An 18,619-nucleotide genomic window follows, 5' to 3' on the forward strand; every position below is an offset into this window, starting at 1 on the left:
TCTAAAATGGTCGTGTGCTGTAATATAGTGAGTCAGAAAGAGGAAGTTAAAAGGCTAAAAAAATTAAAAAAAAAGAAAGAAAGAAAGAAAGAAAGAAAGAAAGAAAGAAAGAAAGAAAGAAAAGGCGACTACTTCTTCATTTGAATGATCTGTCCTAGCTTTTCTGTCTCCTCCATCTGCAGATGACAGCAGACATTCCCACACAGGCCCCAGCACTCTCTCGGTTCAAATCCCTTCATAAACTCACCTCTTCTGGAACCTAGTGGGATAGCCTAGTCCAGAACTTGCCTGGATCATGACAACGGTCCCTGTCCTTAATAAAGCCGCCAGTGGGTGCCTTTCAAATGGCAGGCCTTGATACCTCTGCAAGGCCTGTAACTACAGTGCAATCACGAGACATTCAAGCTGAGATGCTATCGCACAGGTGACCAGGCAGGACTCGTAAGACTGTACAAATTCCTAAGGAGCTGCCACAGTGAGAAGAAACTGTGGATTCAGGATGACTGGATGCAACCTGGGATGCCGAAACAGAGAGTGACCATAGCAGTAACAGCAAGGAATTCAAATGAGGTCTACAGTTAAAGAGTACTGGTGCCCACGAGGAGACTGGGTATGGCAAGCCTCTAATCCCAGCAGGGAGGCAGAGGTAGGTGGATCTCTGTTAGCTCAAGGCCAACAAGCCCTCATAATAAGGCCTCATCAAAACAAACAAACAAACAAAAGAGTATTGAGCTCCCAGGATGGCTCATTGGGTAAAGGTACCCAGCAAGGAACAAGTATTTGGCTGTGCTCTGACCTCTGTGTGACACAGAACATACATACACACACACACACACACACACAACACGCTCATACACAACATAAACACTGCACTCAAACACTGCATGCAAGCGGACACAACTCATACACTCACAAAAGAGGAGAGAGACACAGAGAGAGAGAGAATGTAACTTTTTAAAAACCTTAATCTGTCACTCCAGTAACAGGGGATCCTCTCTGTTCCCTTCTGGCCTGAGTGTACCAGGTATACACATGGTTCGAATATGTACACACATACATACACATAACTTAAAAAAATAAAAGCTATCATGATGTGTCAAGTGGCTTCTCTGCTTGGAACTTTCAAGGAGCTTTCCACGTTGGAGCAAGATATTCAGCAAGCCTGACCCCTGCCCACTGTCCTATATGTCCTTAGAACATGACCATAACCCTCACTGTATACGATCCACAGATAGGTGCAGGCTGAACACAGAGAGTTTAATAGTTCTGACACAGACCAAATGACTCACAAAACTGAAAATATTTACCATTGGTTATTAGAAAAAAAAAAAAATTACCTGCCAGCCCCCTCAACTTGGAGTAAAAGTAGAGCTGTGTGGTGACCTAAAGTCCCATTCCTTCATCCTATCCTTATGGACTGCCCCCCTACTCAGCTCCAGCCTCCTCCCGAACATCTCAGGAATGCTGTGGTCACATGTCCTTGCCCTATGACCTCTGTGCCAATAAACCCACTCCATGGTGGCCACACGTCGTCTCCCTTTCTTCCTTTCCCTGACCCGCTCATCTTCCAAGGAGCTCCCAAGCACCCGCCATGCTACACGAGCAAGCCTCATCATCTTCTGCGTCTTCTGTGGACAGGATGTATTTTACTCCCTAACGTACCCACCACAGCCCCTTTCTTGTTGGATCGTGACTGAACTCCAGGGGATATGAAATAAATACATGTTTCAGTCATCATCTATATGATTTATAACTAACATGTATATAAATATCTTAAGGGTTTAACTGCTGAAAAGCAACAGGCCAAGATACTACTGATGCCCAAGTATGGTCATGCACAGTTTAAAATCCAGACAGCCGACTAGATTAGTACAGATACAGGGCAGAGTGCCTTCCATACTGTAGAAGCTCTGGCTCCAGTCTCCCTCCCCACCTCCCCCATTGTGGCCCCATTCTGGCCCCATTCTGGCCCCTTTCTGGCTCTATCCTGCTGCTTTAACTACTTTTCCTCCTGACTCCTCCTCTTAGCAGCTACATTCAACATCAGAAGACACAGAACTGATCAACGAGTATCTTTATGACTGGACTAAAACTCCCCCCTAATCACAGGGCAAATCACCCCTCAATTGGAGGCAATTATTTCAGAGGCTGAGGCTAAACCCCACAGCAGGAGCAATCACACCCAGAAACCAGACTGCCCCCTCAAATGATGACAGGGATGGAAGGTTCTCCTGAATGCTTTGCAGATTCAGAACTGAGACACACAGATCTCAGAGCACTGGCCTGAACCAGATTTCCTGACAGTCAGTCAAGCAAACTCCAGAGCCCCTTCTGTTTCTCATTTCTTCCAAATCTCCAAGTTCTAGCAGCCCCTGGAGACAGACTTGGGGTCCTGAAGCCCTTCAATTGTTCTGTCTCACATGGCCATGCTGACTGAAGCAAAGTCCTTTCTCTGTTCTCATCAACGATAATCTGGAGGTGTGGTTGAGGCTAACCCATTAATGATCATCTGGATGTGTAGCCGAGGCTAGCCCACTGGGACTCTGAAGACCAAACTTTAACCCTAAACTCTAGTAATTTTACCAACTCAACCTACTAAACACCTCTATGAAAATATGTCATGCAAGCATACAGGCAGGATCCATTTCCTCTAGGCACACACAAAGCACAGAGGCCAACAAACGAGTACTGAGAAGGCTAAAAGGGCCAACGTCACATAAATGGTGTTCTCTGACTACAGAGGGTTTGAAGTGGAGATTGGTTAACAGTGGGGATTGTGAGAAATTCTCAAATAAGTAAGAATGTAAAAACACATTTCTACATAACCCATGGATCAAGGGAAAAAATTACATAGGAACTTAGTATTCTGATCTGAATGAGAAAACTGGGGGGGCATGTATGGGGTGCAGGGGCTGGGGAGATGGCTCAGCAGTTAAGAGCACTGACTGCTCTTGCAGGGGACCTGTGTTTGGTTCCTGGCAACTATACCAGACAGCTCACACTCATCACCTATAACTCCAGCTCTGGGGCGATCTGCCACTTCTGGCCCCTGCGGGTACCACACATGTGGTGCACATTCCCATTCATAGTCATTCACACCCTCCCTCCTTCTCTTTAAGCTTAAAAAATAAAGAACTTGAGATATAGTTAACATGGTTCTTAGAGGGAGCTTATAGCTTTGAATTGTTTACATTGCTAAAGAAAAAAAAAAAAAAAACTCCAACCATCATCTCTGCATGCATCTTTTTAGGAACAAAGCAGCAGAAAAGCAAAACTGAAAGAACTGTGGCTGTGAATGCCACAGCGACAAGACAGAGTCACAGGGTCTGTGTCTCCTCCTCCTCCTGCCAGCTACCCAGAGCCCCAAGACTTCTGAGGTCTCAGAGGTGAAAAAATGGAAACAGGACTCAGGGAATGGAGCCAGGACAGACAGTCACAGCCAGGACAGATATCGGAGAGCCAACGGTAGTGCTGCACGGCCTGCTCAGCAATCTGTACATCAAATTAGAAGTTAATCACCCCCCCCCAAAAAAAAAAAAAAACAGAGAGCCAGCATGACAAAAAGAAATACTCTTGTGCAAATTTCAGTTCGGGGAATTTATCTGTCATTATCCCCAGCACCTGCTTCACAGTGGTACTTCAATAAACACTCATTCAACAAGAGAAAGAGCCTGAGAAAACATAATCCCAGTGATTGAGAGCCATGGCTGAGGCTGGCAATACGCCTTATGTACTTCAGGGGAGGAAAGGTTTAAAAATGCACAGGTGACTAACCTCACCAAAAGCACACAAAGTGCGTATCTAACAGGAAAGACTGAATCTTGGAAGGCTTTGGAGTGGTTAAGACAGTCAGCAGGCATCCCCAAGTCCCTCCCTGGAAATCACACAACCGTTATCAATGAGACGCAGATACAAGAACCACCCGCTTCACTCTGAAATATTAACAACTGAAATTCTCAGACTCTCGAGGGCATGGCTTTGTCTCATGACCAAAGGTGACAAGCAAGAAGAGCTCTGTGGCTGAAGGAAAGTTGGCAAGTTTATTTTTGTAAACTAGTAGTAGTAGTAGTAATATAATTATCGCCCAGGTGCCTAGAACACAGCTTTATCCCCTGTCAGCCAGTAGCCTAAAAGCCCATACCCTCAATCACTCATAAAAATACAAGGAGAATACAAAGTAATAAGAAAAAAGGTTTCTGAGTAGAGTCTATCAACAAACTTACTGAGAGAAGAGAGAGGACAGAGGGAGAGGAGGGGACGGAGAGGAGGAAGGAAAAGGAACCTGCTATCAATGACTTGACCATTGCCTTAAGGAAAAGAACAAAGAAAACCACACTCAACTGAAGATGTTGCCACAGAGACGTCACTGCCACGATTCTGAAGGTGCGGCGGCAGTACTTCCCACCAACCTACAGGAGGTGGTAAAGTGCTGGCATGAGGTTTAGCTCCAAATCCAGATAATGAAATACAACAGGAAACACACACACTGAACAGTCACTGAGTTTTCAATAAATATGTCAGCGAGGTCACGGTGTTCACAGTGTTCTCTCAACACGGGCAGCTGTGATAATGAATGGGTGATGGTCGGAACTTTCACATTACCTTATACCTCGACAGAAGCTAACTCAATGGGGCTTAGTCCTGATGTGAAAGTTAAAAGTATGACCATTTTCAGGAGGATCACAGTGGGCAGGGCTCTCTTACATCACTAAATAATCAAAAAAAAAAAATGTGCCCACATACATGCCCACAGGTCAACTGGATGGCCACAAATCTACCAACTCCGGTTCCTACTTCCAAGTACATAAGTTTGTTTCAAGTCGACAAAAACTAACCCTGACAACCTATGGGACAGTTGTAGGAGAAGCTTAGCTGAGTTTTTCTCAATCAAGACAGGAGGAAGAACATCCAAAGGACAACAGTGTTTGCTGAACACTGATAACTGCAGCACGAAGCCAAAACAGGATATGAAGAGAAGGTAAGGGAATACACCAAGCCCGTGTAGAAAGCGGGACAAACCTAACAGAGCAGGGGCAGCGTCACATAGCACCACACAGCCATCTCACCCTGAAGCCAAACACAGCCCAAAAAGCAGATTAATTTGATAACAGACACGGAAGCCTGTTTATTAATGCGGTGGAATGCACTAGGCAAGATAACCTAACAAGTAAGGGCAGCTGGGACAGAGGCCGGGCAAACAGAAAAGAGCAAACCCACCAATTTTAGTGAGTTCCCTAGTAGGAAACTCTCTAAATACCACCTAAGAAACTAGAAAGATCCACAAAAGGCTCAATACAATGTTGCGAAGTGGGAACAGGAGTGGGGAAGGGCATGTACACCTGCAGGCCCAGCTGTCTGTGAGGCTGGTTCAGGATCACTAGCTCAAGGCTTCCCAGGTACCTCTTTCAAACTAAAGGATTTTCTGTAAAAACCTGGTGTTTTAATCAGGGTTTCTATTCCTGCACAAACATCATGACCAAGAAGCAGTTGGGGAGGAAAGGGTTTATTCAGCTTACACTTCCACACTGCTGTTCATCACCAAAGGAAGTCAGGACTGGAACTCACACAGGGCAGGAAGCAGGAGCTGATTGATGCAGAGGCCATGGAGGGATGTTGCTTACTGGCTTGCTTCCCCTGGCTTGCTCAGTTTGTTTTCTTATAGAACCAAGACTACCAGCCCAGGGATGGTACCACCCACAGGAGCCCTCCCGCCTTGATCACTAATTGAGAAAATGCCCCACAGCTGGATCTCAAGGAGGCACTTTCCCAACTGAAGCTCCTTTCTCTGTGATAATGCCAGTCTGTCAAGTTGACACACAAAACCAGCCAGTACACCTGGTTATACCACTTATCCTAGCAAGCCTGAGGCCTTGAATCCAATCCCCAGAGTGAGTGGGAAAAGAAAGAGGTGGAGATGGAGGCGGGGGGGGGGGGGGGAGACTGAGGCGACTATGGACTGGAGGGGCCAGGCACACTCTAAGCTCAGAGCTAAGCGAATTTTTAAGTGATTCAGGAAGGAAGAGAATCAAGTGCCACAAATACTAGACCAACAAGTCAAAATAGAAGACATGAAACAATGTTGCCATCCAGTGAGGATGAACTCACTCAATCCCGCCCCCAAACCACTAATAAATGCACCAGTGAATTCAAAAATACTGGCTGAAGCCGGGTATGGTAGCATACACCTCTAAAATCTCAGTAGTGGGAAGGCAGAGGCAGGCAAGTTTGAGCCAGCCTGGTTTAGTGAGTTCTAGGCCAGCTAGGGCTAGTAGTGAGACACTATCTCAAAACATTGACTACATTCATTGATTTAATTAACTAAAATTTTAGCTGGATACTGGCCATTAAGATGAGCTTTGAACCTATATTCCTAATGATGTAATATTGTCATTTATAAAACAAAACTGTAAGAGAATAATTTAAAACATTAACGAAAATAGTTAATTCACCTCTCAGTCCGAATCAGTCTTTCCAAAGCCTTGGCAATCATCGTTTTCAACAACATCTCTGCTTGTCAGTCATGCAGGCTGAATTGTGCCCAACACTGCATCAAAGAACCATTCACTCTCTCTAATTCACTAGAAGATCATCTAACTGCCAACACAGCCGTGCAACCACATGAACTTCCTGTTCTGTTTGGTGGCCGTCTATAAAATTCAAGTTGGTTTTGTTTTGTTTTTTTAAACAAAATACAGACCTATCAGGATCTTAGCTGCAACCAGCAGAAACTGCAAGCATAGCTGTGTGCTGGTTTGTATATGGCTTGGCCCAGGGTGTGGCACTATTAGGAGGAGTGGCCTTGTTGGAATAGGTGTGTCACTGTGGGCCTGTGTTTTCAGACCCTTGTCCTAGCTGCCTGGAAGCCAGTCTTCTCCTAGCTGCCTTCAGAACAAGATGTGGAACTCTCAGCTCCTCCAGCCCCATGTCTGCAAGGATGCTGCCATGCTTCTGGCCATGATGATAATGAGCTGAACCTCTGAACCTGTAAGCCAGTCCTAATGAAATGTCCTTAAAAGAGTTACCTTGGTCGTGGTGTCTGTTCACAGCAGTAAAACCTTAACTAAGACAATAGCCAACAACAATAACAGCAGCAAAAGATTTACTGAAAGCTGGCTGGGGTGGATGCATGCAGCTGAGGCGGATGCATGCGGCTAGGGCGGATGCATGTGGCTAGGGTTGGGTTGAGGAACCAGGCTGAGAAGACACAGAAATAAAGTCACAGTGAAGTCAGGCACCACAAGCAGGAACAAAGACAAGACAGTCACATCTAAGACACATTCAGTCACCAGAATGCCTATCTGATCACCGCTCCCTTATAGTTGATTTTTAATAAGCACTTCTTTACTTGGAGGGAGGGGACATGCCAAGGTGTGCATGTGGAGGTCAGAAGGAAACTCAAAATACTCTATAATTAAACTCTAAGGTAAAAAACAAAAAAACAAAAAACAAAAAAAAACAAAACCTGAAACCAGACCAACCACTTAGGTCACACAAAGTACCCTCCAGAGCAACCAGTTGGTCTGTCTCGGCCCCTTCTAAAGTTCTGAACTGAGAGAAACAGAGGGCTAAATCATAGCTAATGATTACTCTCCCAAACAGAAACATCTTTTGGTCTTTTCAAAGAAAAAAAAAAAATGGGTCTGGAGAGATGACTCAGTGGTTAAGAGCTCTGGCTGCTCTTTCAAAGGACGTGGGTTCAATTCCCAGCACCCACATGGCAGATCACTGTCCGTTAACGCTCTTCCTGTGGAATCAAAACTCCCTCTTCTCACCTCTACTCACAGCAGAGTGCAGACACCCAGACACAGATGCAGGCAAAGCATCCACATACATAAAAATACGTTGATCTTTCTCTGGGGCAGCCCTTGCCGCTCATCCCGGAAACTTCTCTTTGCAAAGGACAGAGACCATTACGGAAAACCACAACCCATCAATATGCAGAACTGTGGAGCCCATCCCATCCACAATACAACCCCTGCACCAGAGGCTCAGGGATTACTTCAGGAGAAGGGTGGAAAGACCCAACAGAGAAATGGAGTTCACTCTGAGGGCGCGTCTCCTAAGAACATCAGAAGCCACACTCATAAAGTCTCATCAGCATGGCTGCCCAAGCACGAGCTGAGTAAGGACAGCACCAACAGATATGGAAGGGGGAAGGCCCACAGGCCTCAACCGTGCACAGAGAGCTGCAGGCCACTGCGGAAGGCCGAGGTCCTGAGAAAACGGTCTTCCCCAGGAAAGCACACGTATCTGTTATCCAATACCAAACGGTCAGATCTAAAGACACACCTGAGTGACACTCTACATAGCGAGCAGGTTGTATTCACGTATCTCGGGTACACGCAACCTGTTTAACACACACCTCTATATGTAACCCCTAGATAACAGCAACTTATGAAACGTGAGGCCATGAGCTTCAAAGAATGCAAGGAAGGGTTTAGGGACATTGGGATGAGAGAGTAATCTTAAAACCCGAAATTAATTTAAAAAATAAAAACGAACACTTTAAATTTTAAAATGAAAACTGAGGAATATACAAATAAAAATAGAGAGAAGAAAAAGTGACATTAGTGAAGCAGAGACCACCCACGGTGACCTACACATTCTCTTCACAGACCAATACTTCACAAAACAGTCTTTCATAGCCTTGGCTGGCTCTGAACTTGCAGCAATCCTCCTGTCTCAGCCTCCTAAGATATGAGTTTACAGGCATACAAAAGCATGCCCAGAATCTTTTCATCCTTAATCTCTCCTCATATGTTTAAACTGGAGATATTCGTGCCTTCGTAGAAATCCCTGATTTGCCTGAAAAAGTTGTTTGTTTTTTTTTTTTCCATATTTGCCTGTTAGCACTATCAATAATTTAACTAGGAGACCAGAGGTAGCCTCACAGAAGGTGAGCAGCTGGGACGGAGGAAGAAGGGAGTGGAGAGGAAGAGGCAGACTTTGGAGTAACACACATAGATAGACCAGAGGACACACAGATCTGTACGAGACACCGGGCTCAGGATGAGCACTACCCAGAGAACTCCCGGGAGCACGTGGAGACCAGCAAGAGCACCAGCTTAAGACTAGACTCACTAAGTTCTGCACAAATTAAGAGTTGCCTGTCTTAGTCACTGTTCTATTACAGTGAGGAGCCATAATGACCAAGGCCAATTAATACAAGAGAAAGCATTTAACTGGGGGCTGGCTTACAGTTTTAGAGGTTCAGTCCATTATCATCATAGTGGGAATATAGAGGCATGCAGGCAGACTTGGAACAGTAGCTTAGAACTACGTCCTGATCCATAGGTAAAGGGAGAGACTCCGGGTTCAGCATGAGATTTTGAAACCTTAAAGTCCACCCCCAGTGACACACTTTCCCCAACAAAGCCACACCTCTTAATCCTTCTAGCCTTTTAAAATATTGCCACTGCGTGGTGATGAACCATTCAAGCATATGGGTCTATTGGGGTCACTCTTATTCCAACCACTACAGTGCTCACTAGACACATATGGCAATATCAAGTAGAAACAGACATTCCTATGGTGTTATCAAGTAGGCAAGGATGTTATCAGGTAGACAGGAGCTGAGGAGGAGTCTGGAGATCTCTACTCATCCTGTGCACCAGTCATGCTCACGGCCACAGAGGATGGACCTGTTACTGGTGCTTGACAAACACCTAGGGAAACACTTCTAACTGACCCATGGAGACTCAACCAGACTCAGCAATGACTTTAAACTGCCTAGTGGCTGAATCCAGTGACACACTGCGATTCTTCTGTTCAGGACAGACTTTCTGCATTGAGATTCTATGGAGAAATATGGACAAACACTGCCATCCTAGAGCAGGCTTTTCAGAGAGGGCACTGCTGACACCGCCTGGCCTGCTCAGTCCCCAGCTTTCACCATGAATGCTCACAGTGCTTCCCAAAAGGAATGCTGAGCACTAACCGAGGAGAAGCATCATTACCACACACGCTGAAGGGAGTGGAGGACCTGGACAAGGAAAGCAACCTCGTCAAGAGGCAGAACGTACCCCTGAACTCAGGTCCTCTGACGATGTACAGAGATGTCACCTCAGTGAGCAGCTCAACAGAGGGGCAAAGGAGACTCACACACTGATGTCCACTCGTCTCTGGATTATTGTTTAAGTGGATAAAGATGATTCTTTTAGACTTAAGCCTTTCCCCATTAAAATTAATATTCTCATTGTAAATTCTAACTGTATAAAAATGTTTCTGGCAGAAAGTGGGATCACCCATGATCCCGAGGCTTAGGATACCTGCTAGCTACTAGTAGTTTGATTATATCCCAGCAGGTCGTTCTTATTTTATTGATGCACATTGAGGAGTATTATGTAAATGTTTATCTGCTTAAATATATTTCTGAACTTGCAAACGTCTATGCTGAAATTTGGTTTTAGATGCACAGTGGCGAACCAAGAGTGTACTTCAATATTCATAGCCATCGCTTAACTGCTTTCCATAGGAAAGGCGCCCATCCTCGGGACAGACACATAGGATTGGCAGGTATGGTTACTTAAAATGTGAAGAAAGGTAACTTAAAAGGAAAAAGAATCATAATAAGGATCAAATAACACACTGGACAAACTATTTCAAAGAGGAGTCTGCTCCTCATATATGAAAACTTACAAATCAAAGCATTAAAAAATAAGCAAAGTTTTTAAAAAAACAATTATAAATGCAAATGGTCAGAAATCACACAAAGCAACATTTCATTCACACAGTCAAGAAATCCAAATTAAATAGGAGCAAATAATTACTGTCAACCTAACAGTTTCCAAACTGAGCTATTTTGGCAAAGGCCAAAGTGTTACTTTTTACCCATCAAATTGAAAACAAAATGCTCTAGTTTTCTTTTCTATTGCTGTGATTAAAAAAAAAATTCTGACAGTCAGGCGATGGTGGCCCACACCTTTAATCCTAGCACCACTCAGAGGGCGAAGCAGGTGATCTGAATCTGAGTTCGAGGCCAGCCTGGTCTACAGAGTGAGTTCCAGGACAGCCAGGGCTACACAGAGAAACCCTGTCTTGGAAAAAACAAAACCAAAACCAAAAAACCACTCTTCCCAAAAGCAGCTCAAGGGAGGGTTTATCTGGCTTATGCTTCCAGGTCACAGTCCATCATTGAGGGAGGTCAGGCCTGCTTGCTGCCTTGCTCTCTGGCTCATGCTCCAGCTTTCTTATACAACCCAGGGCCACCTGCATAGGGATGGTGCCACCCATAGTGGGCTAGGCCACCCCACATCAACATCAATCAAGACAGTCTGTCCCAGATATGGCCACAAACCAGTATGCTCTAGCCAATTCCTTGAAGTTTCATCATCTCATGTGACTCTGGGTTGGGTCAAGCTAACAATAGTACCTAACCCATACAGACTAATATTACCCAGGAAGAAGAAACGAGCTCTTCCATGGACTGCTGGAAGAGGAAGTAGCTCAACTTCTACAGTGCATGCTGGTCACATCTGACTATTTTGGGGTGGCGGGGAGGGGGCGCTAAATTGAGTATTTTATTAACATGGTCTTTTTAACATGTGCACACATACTCACACACTAAGAATGATCTCCCTGGGGGGAAAATACTAACTATGCCTAAGAGGAAAATGAAAAATTAAAAAAAAAACCTGAAGGTTTTCATTGTTGTAAGCAATTATGTCTACATCACTTACAAAGCTATTGTCAAATCTGTCCAAGGAAGCGAAGTTTGAAAGGGGGGCAAAATCTTGGGAAAATTCAAGAGTGGCATAGCAGAGCTCTCAATATGAGAAAGAGGACATAATGTGGACTTTTACAGTGAATTGTCTTTGCAAAGTATGGGGAGAGGTTTGTCAATGGGCAGGAAGTAAGAGAAGGCGGTGTGAAGTAGGCGTTTGCAGTCAATTTTCCTCACAGGAAAATTGTGCAAGGTCATCAAGGAAACGCTTAGTCTTTCTCTGGAACCAGTTTCAGAATGTTTCCAACTGCAGTGGTCTTACTCTCATCTCTAAGGGAAGTCCTTAAAGGTCTCCAGGCAGATGGTTCCTGCTGTCCTTAAACCGAGCAATGCATACTTGATCTTGTTTTACAAAACAGGTTGAGTCTTACCTTTTTCTCCTGGTTTTTTGTCTACCAAGCAGATTAAGGCTGTTACTGCCACTTCCTCCATACAGGTATGACTATGCAGCACTGCACTATACCCTGGGCAGAAGATGGACCTGTGCTCTCTAATCACTATCTGGGCATCAAATGTGTATCCAAAATAACAAAGATTATTAAGATCACAAAGAATGACTCCTGGTTCCTTTCAGTCTGGTTGTGAGTTTTCACCTGGAGCTACAGAGCCCCGTTTCTACATCATCAGAAAGTACTCCAAGAACTTCCACACTGTGCTTATCTGGTGTCACCATAAGCTGCTGGCCTTTACAAACAGGTCCAGGTTCCAGCTTTCCCAGGACCACAGTCCCCATATCCTTGTACTTATCGACAACTGGCAGCCTGATTGGTCCATCAACTGATCTATTGAAGTTTGGCAAATGATCCAGGTATGGAATAAATGGTAAGCAAATGTACCAAGGACAGAAATCTGATTGCTCTTTAAGAATTGCTCCCGTCAGTCCTGAGCAGGGCATAAAGTGAATGTCTTTTTTGGGATTGAAGCCAACTTGTTTCAAAAACGGTACTAGTTTCTTTTTACATTCTTCATATCTCTTATTGCTCCAGTTTATCATTGGATCATGCATCTTATTAATAAGCACAATTAAGTGTTTGACACCTGCTGTCTTTGCCAACACTGCATGTTCTCTTGTCTGTCCTCCTTGTTCAAATCCAGTTTCAAACTCTCCTTTCCTGGCTGAGATTACCAGCACAGCCACTTCAGTTTGAGAGGCGCCACCAATCATATTTGGGACAAAACTCTTATGGCCAGAAGCATGTAGAATTGTGGAATGCTTCTTTTCCGTTTCAAAACAGGCACGGCCCACCTCTCCTGCTTTGCCCTTGTCTCCTTCTTCCTGATTGGTGTCTAAGACAAGTACCAAGTTTTTCTGTCTTTTTCTGTAGCTTCTCGTTCATATTTCTCAAGTGTCCTTTTGTCGACCATTCCAGTCAGATAGATTATTTGTCCTCCAATGGTTGCCGTGCCTGCATCAACATGCACGATGAGTTTATATGTTCTTCCGTAGGGGCTGCTGGTGGTGCCACCACTGACTTAGGTTTGCTATTTCTTCTTCCTCCATCATTTCTTGGGTGCTTTCCTCTGGAGGCCTTCCATTTCCTGAGGAATCACCCCCCTGGCTTCGCTTCACTTATTTCTTCTTTGTGCATCCATGATTCTTCTGGGGACCTTTCAGTCTCCATTTCCTACAACAGGTTCTGAAAGTCCCATGCTAACAGTAGAATTAGAACCTTCACACAAGGACTGTTCTTGAGAGGACGCCACAGGTTCCGAAGGGCCTCCCATGCTGCTGCCTGCTCTGTGGTCACCACCAGCCGCGCCAGCTGGGGACAGCAGCGGCTGGGCCTGACCTCTCCCGTAACCCCCACCCCCCGCAGGAAAAACGTGGGGGACAAAGGACATAGCGTTGATGTTGCATTGCGGCCTAAAAGCCATGCTGAGGTTCTCACACTGGGCCTAGATCAGCAGTTGGGCGTGGAGTCCCTGCTGCTGCTGCTGCTCCCTCTGCCGCCGCAGCCACCGCCACCACAGATGCTTGTATTCATGTGTGTGCGTGCGTGCGCGCGCGCGCGCGTGTGTGTGTGTGTGTGTGTGTGTGTGTGTGTGTGTGGTGAAGAAAGGGCGGGAAGTGGAGGTGGCTGAGCAGTGAGGAGCAGGTTGGTGCCAGCCCAGGTAGGACGACAGCAAGACTGGGGAGCCGGCAGCCACTCTCCCTCTCAGGCATCCTGGAGACCAGGGCAACAGCAGCTCAACCTTCCTCCTGTGTGTGAAAGGATCTCTCCTCCCACCCAACCCCAACTACCACTGCTGGCCTCACTGCCAACCCCATGCTTCCACATAGGAATATTTTAATGTGTTTGGACACAGAGCTTCATTTAGAAAATAGTGTCCAGTCAGTTGTACGGCTGTCCAGCTACACAACACTTCATTTGCATGAACACTTAATGTTACTGCTGAACGCTGCAGGAACTCAAAAACTTACCCATGGATCATAAATTGAAAACAAAAATGACTCTGAAACAAGACTGCAGAATATCTCGAAAAAAAATGCAGAATATTTGGAAGCCAGAAAGAAAAAAAAAAATGACGCTGGTACCTTTAATCTTTTAAAGTCCCCCCCACCCCACCCCTGGTGTGAAAAAAAGGTTCAGGATTCAACAACACATACAAAACAACCCTCTGGTATATGTGTATACAAGCCATAGGAAGAATTAACTTTCTAAAACCTAATGTTTATATTTGTATGAGCAGCAAGTTCCATTATACATTCCATGACTGAATTCAGTGGTACACATGTGTTTGTCACTGAGGCCATATTCACTTGAAAGGAAATGAAGAGCTCTGAAACCATGGGGCTCAAGGGCCTGATATAGCAGTGCAACCCGAAACGCTTCCATGTAAGGGAGAAGGTTAAGGCCTGATCCCCACCCCACCCCACCTCCGATCTCACTGGTACCACAGAAGGGTTCCGCCCTAAGTTCCACGCCCATGCCACGCCCAGCCCTTCGCCATTCTAAAACCCAAGAGGAGAATCAGCTGAGTCTCTAGAGCATCATTCTCAACCTTCCTAGTGTGTGACCCTTTAATACACTTCTTCAGGTTGTGATAAGCCCCGCATTGCTACTCCATAACCGTAATTTTGCTACTGCTATGAATCGTAATGTAAATATCTGGTATACAGGATAGCAGGATAGCAGAAATGCGACCCCCAAAGGGGCCACGACCCACAGGTTGAGAACCACTGGTTTCAATGCTTCTAGAAACACATGCAAATACTTGGTTAGCATCTGAACCCTCAGATCCATACGATGAAAGAAATAACAAGGAATTACCTCTCCTATGAAGACGACTATAACGCAGTCCAGCTTCTCTTCAGGATACAGATTATCAATAAGGGAGTGAAGGGTTTCTACGAGGTAAGATTTAACTTCTCTCTTCACAGTAGGAATTCCCATAACTATTGAAACTGCAAAAAAAAAAAAATAGAGTAATTATGTGAAGAGATTTTATAATAACAGAAAAGACTTTATAATCACGAATACAGACAACTTTATAGGGGTAATTGAGGGATTCAATCTTAGAGAGAATAAATAAAAGGGAATAATATCTATAACACCATAATTCCCTTCCATGTGTCAAGGCCAGGGGTGTGTGCAAACATGGTACTAATAAAAGACTATGCCAAACCAGCTGCTACAACTCATTACTCCACAAGCCTAGCTCAGAAACCCTGAGACGTCTTATGAATGGACATCTTCAATATCAGAAGCTCAAGGGAACCATGAAGAAACATTGGGCAAATACGAATCTGGGGACAAGCCACAAAATAACCAGCCAATGCTCTTTACAGTGTCAAGACAGAGAACTGCTCCAGACAGACCAGGCCAGAGGAGCTTAATGGTGTAACTGAAGCTTGGGCTCCTGAGTCAGAACAGTCAAAGGAACACAGTGACATCTCAGTGACACCTGCGATCCATTAGCAGTACTGCATCAGTGTGAACTTCCTGGTTTGGGTCCCTGTGCTGAGTGTGGATGGTGGAAAATTTTGAGGGTGCTGGATCCTCCCCTGACCAGCTGAGTTTGGAAAAATGAACTGACCGGTGTGGGAAATGCAAAAGGCATACGTCTTTAAACCTCTACCAGCTGCTACAAAGGGCAACCGCCCAGGTCATCCACACAGGGCGATAAGACTGTGCTGGATATCAGACAACTCACCCTGGACCACTCACAACAGCCTCTGGACTGCAGCCTTCCTGCAATCAACTCTATCAAGGAAGCCTTATGGTGTCCATATTTACTGTGGTTAATATGAGCTACTAGGGTCTTCATGTGCCACTGAGAGAGGTCAGCACTGTAACCCTAACCCCATTACTTTCATTTCGCCACACAATTTAACCTGGCTCAGTAATTTCGGGAATTCCAATATATAGTGTCACCGAACTGATCTCATTTCAAAGTCTTTTTAAAAAATTTACCTTAAAGCCTTAAAGCATTAAGATTCTAGGCACACTATATACTCCACAGCAAGTGTTGAAAATAATCTTAAACCAGGTGTGTTGACGCACACCTTTAATCCTAGCACTTGGGAGGCAGAGGCAGGCAGAGCTCAAGGCCAGCCTGGTTCCAGAAAAGCCAAGGTCCCACGCTTTGGCTACTCAGACTACCTTCCTTTAGAGTTAGCCCACACCCTGCTTTTGGCATTCACTGTTAGCTTAGCCTTTCTTGTTTCCCTCCAGCTTGACTTCCTCTTTCACTGGGCATTAGCTGCTGGGGAATTTGCGACTGAGCCCTGGATGACCTCACTCAGATACATTTCTTCAGCCACTTCCTCGTCATCACTCACAGAAGCAACCCTAACTCGGACTTCCCCTGTGAGTCCCAGATCTTCCTCCCTGCTTGACATGTCCCTTTGTCAGCAGCTCAACGCTTCCCCAAAACTTAACCTGTCCATGTTCAACACATTCTCTTCTCTTGAAAACCAATGCTGCAAGCGGCAGAGACGGCTTAATCCTGAGGATAGGTTCTACAGAGGATTTGAGTTTGGTTTGCAGTACCCACATCCGGTGGCTCACAACAGCCTGTAACTCCGGGGGATCAGACACTTCTGACCTCCCTGGGCACCACACTCGTACGCAGGCATCCCCTATCCAGACTCATGAGTTCCATAGTTAAAAAACAACGCAAATAAATCTTAAACAGTGCTGCTGAACACGTTTTACTCTTCCGGGTCTCAACAAACAGTCTGCCATCTGTTCAGTTACTCCATCTGGAAGTCTTCATGGCCATTTCCTCGAGCCCAGCCCCCATCGGTCCCTATGTGCTCAAAATCACCCAAACCCCCCAAGCCCACCTAATGCCTCAAGTGGATACCTAAAAGAGCTAGAGGTGAATCCCAGGGTAAGTGCCCTGCCATTGAGCCACTCAGCCCTCTCCTCACTTCTGCTTTGAAACAGACTCTTCTAAGTTGCTCAGGTTGATCTTGAACCCAGTCTGTTGCCCAGAGAGGCTGTGACCTCGAGTTTCCCGCCTCAGTCTCCTGAGTACTTGGGAGTACCTATGTCTCTCCAGACCCGACTTACTGGATCAACTCTTAGACAGCATATCTGAGTTTCAACCATAACTACTAACATGAAAAGCAAACACTTCTAACTGGTCTCTTCTAACAGTTGGGTACTGTCCTATGGGTGCAATTCCCTTGCTCGTCCCTCCAAAATAAATCAAACCATTTATTTGCTCCACCAGCTCAGTTTTCTAGATCGCCAAGTTACTGGCCTCCATATTGCTGGCCATGCCGTACTTGCCGATGCCACTGCTTTGTTGTCCGTGTTGGCTGTGCCCGGCTACCCCAGCCACTAGTGTGTGGGAGAACCGAGGGGCTGTATGAGAGAACTTCAGAATCCCAGTCGGTCTCTTGGACCAGCCAACACCTGGAGCATTGCCCCTCCCCCTGAGGCTGAGGATGGCTTTGCAGCTGCTCTGGGATTAAGCAGACTGACTACTGAAGAACAGAACCTCTGGCAAGCAGCAGCTCTGCGTGGATCTAGACAATGGACGTTCTTGACGCAAAATCCCTATTTATTACACAGGTTCTGAGCTTCCGAAAACCACGATACCCAGAAATCATTTGCAAAATTACTTTCCTATATATGTTTTCCTAAGCAGAGGTCAATGGCTTCTTTTAAGGACATTTTAAGGGTTCTTAGCTCTAGAACCACTAAGGATTGTCTAAGGATTTAGGAAAGAGAGGTTTGGTTTTTAAGTTAAATAAGGATGTCCCCCCATACTCCGAGATGACTGCTTTTCCTAAGTTTTAAAAACAGAACTCACTTTATAGACTGTGGACTTTTTAAAAACTAGATGGTCAAGATCTTGGAATGTTTACAATGGATAAAATGAGTGAGATAAAAGAAATTCGTTTAAAAGGAAGACAGACTGTCAACCATCAAACCAGAAGAGCTTACTAGATAAGAACTTGCTAGAGGGCCGGGCATGGTGACGCACGCCTTCAATCCCAGCACTTGGGAGGCAGAGGCAGGCGAATTTCTGAGTTCAAGGCCTGGTCTACAGAGTGAGTTCCAGGACAGCCAGGACTATACAGAGAAACCCTGTCTCAAAAAACCGAAANAAAAAAAAAAAAAAGAAAAAAAAGAAAGAAAAAAGAAAAAAAAAGAACTTGCTAGAGATCTTCAACGTTCCAAATGACTTGGGGGGACTGAGTGGAGGGGACATAATCTCACTGTGGAGCCCTGCCTGGTCTGTAACTCATCTGCCTCTCAGATGTTAAAAGACTTTTAAAAACACAGTCTTCTTTTCATTTGTTACTCTCATTAATGAAAGTGCAGCCTAAATTGACTATGGAACCTTACCCAGACTGGCTATTAAAGGGAGATATCAATGTTACCTTTCAAAAATAATTAGCAATTGACGTTCTAAAGAAAGTAGCTAACAGTGTCCTAT

At 45.2% G+C, this 18,619-nt stretch overlaps 1 protein-coding gene and 1 pseudogene across 7 annotated transcripts in view; both read right to left on the reverse strand.

The window, feature by feature from the left end:
• Mgat4a (alpha-1,3-mannosyl-glycoprotein 4-beta-N-acetylglucosaminyltransferase A) overlaps positions 1-18,619 on the reverse strand; it is a 99,593-nt gene that overhangs the window by 34,292 nt on the left and 46,682 nt on the right. For all 6 annotated transcript variants that reach the window (XM_029478360.1, XM_029478357.1, XM_021158920.2 and 3 more), the window contains one exon: positions 14,995-15,128. In XM_029478360.1, coding sequence (XP_029334220.1) covers positions 14,995-15,128 — 134 coding nt within the window. The remainder of the gene's footprint in view (positions 1-14,994; positions 15,129-18,619) is intronic.
• Positions 11,731-13,707, reverse strand: LOC110291658 (annotated as a pseudogene). The gene has a single exon (XR_002377592.2). The product of XR_002377592.2 is annotated as a eukaryotic peptide chain release factor GTP-binding subunit ERF3A pseudogene (transcript).

The sequence above is a fragment of the Mus caroli genome, chromosome 1 (assembly GCF_900094665.2).
Source record: "Mus caroli chromosome 1, CAROLI_EIJ_v1.1, whole genome shotgun sequence".
Classification (NCBI taxonomy): domain Eukaryota; kingdom Metazoa; phylum Chordata; class Mammalia; order Rodentia; family Muridae; genus Mus; species Mus caroli.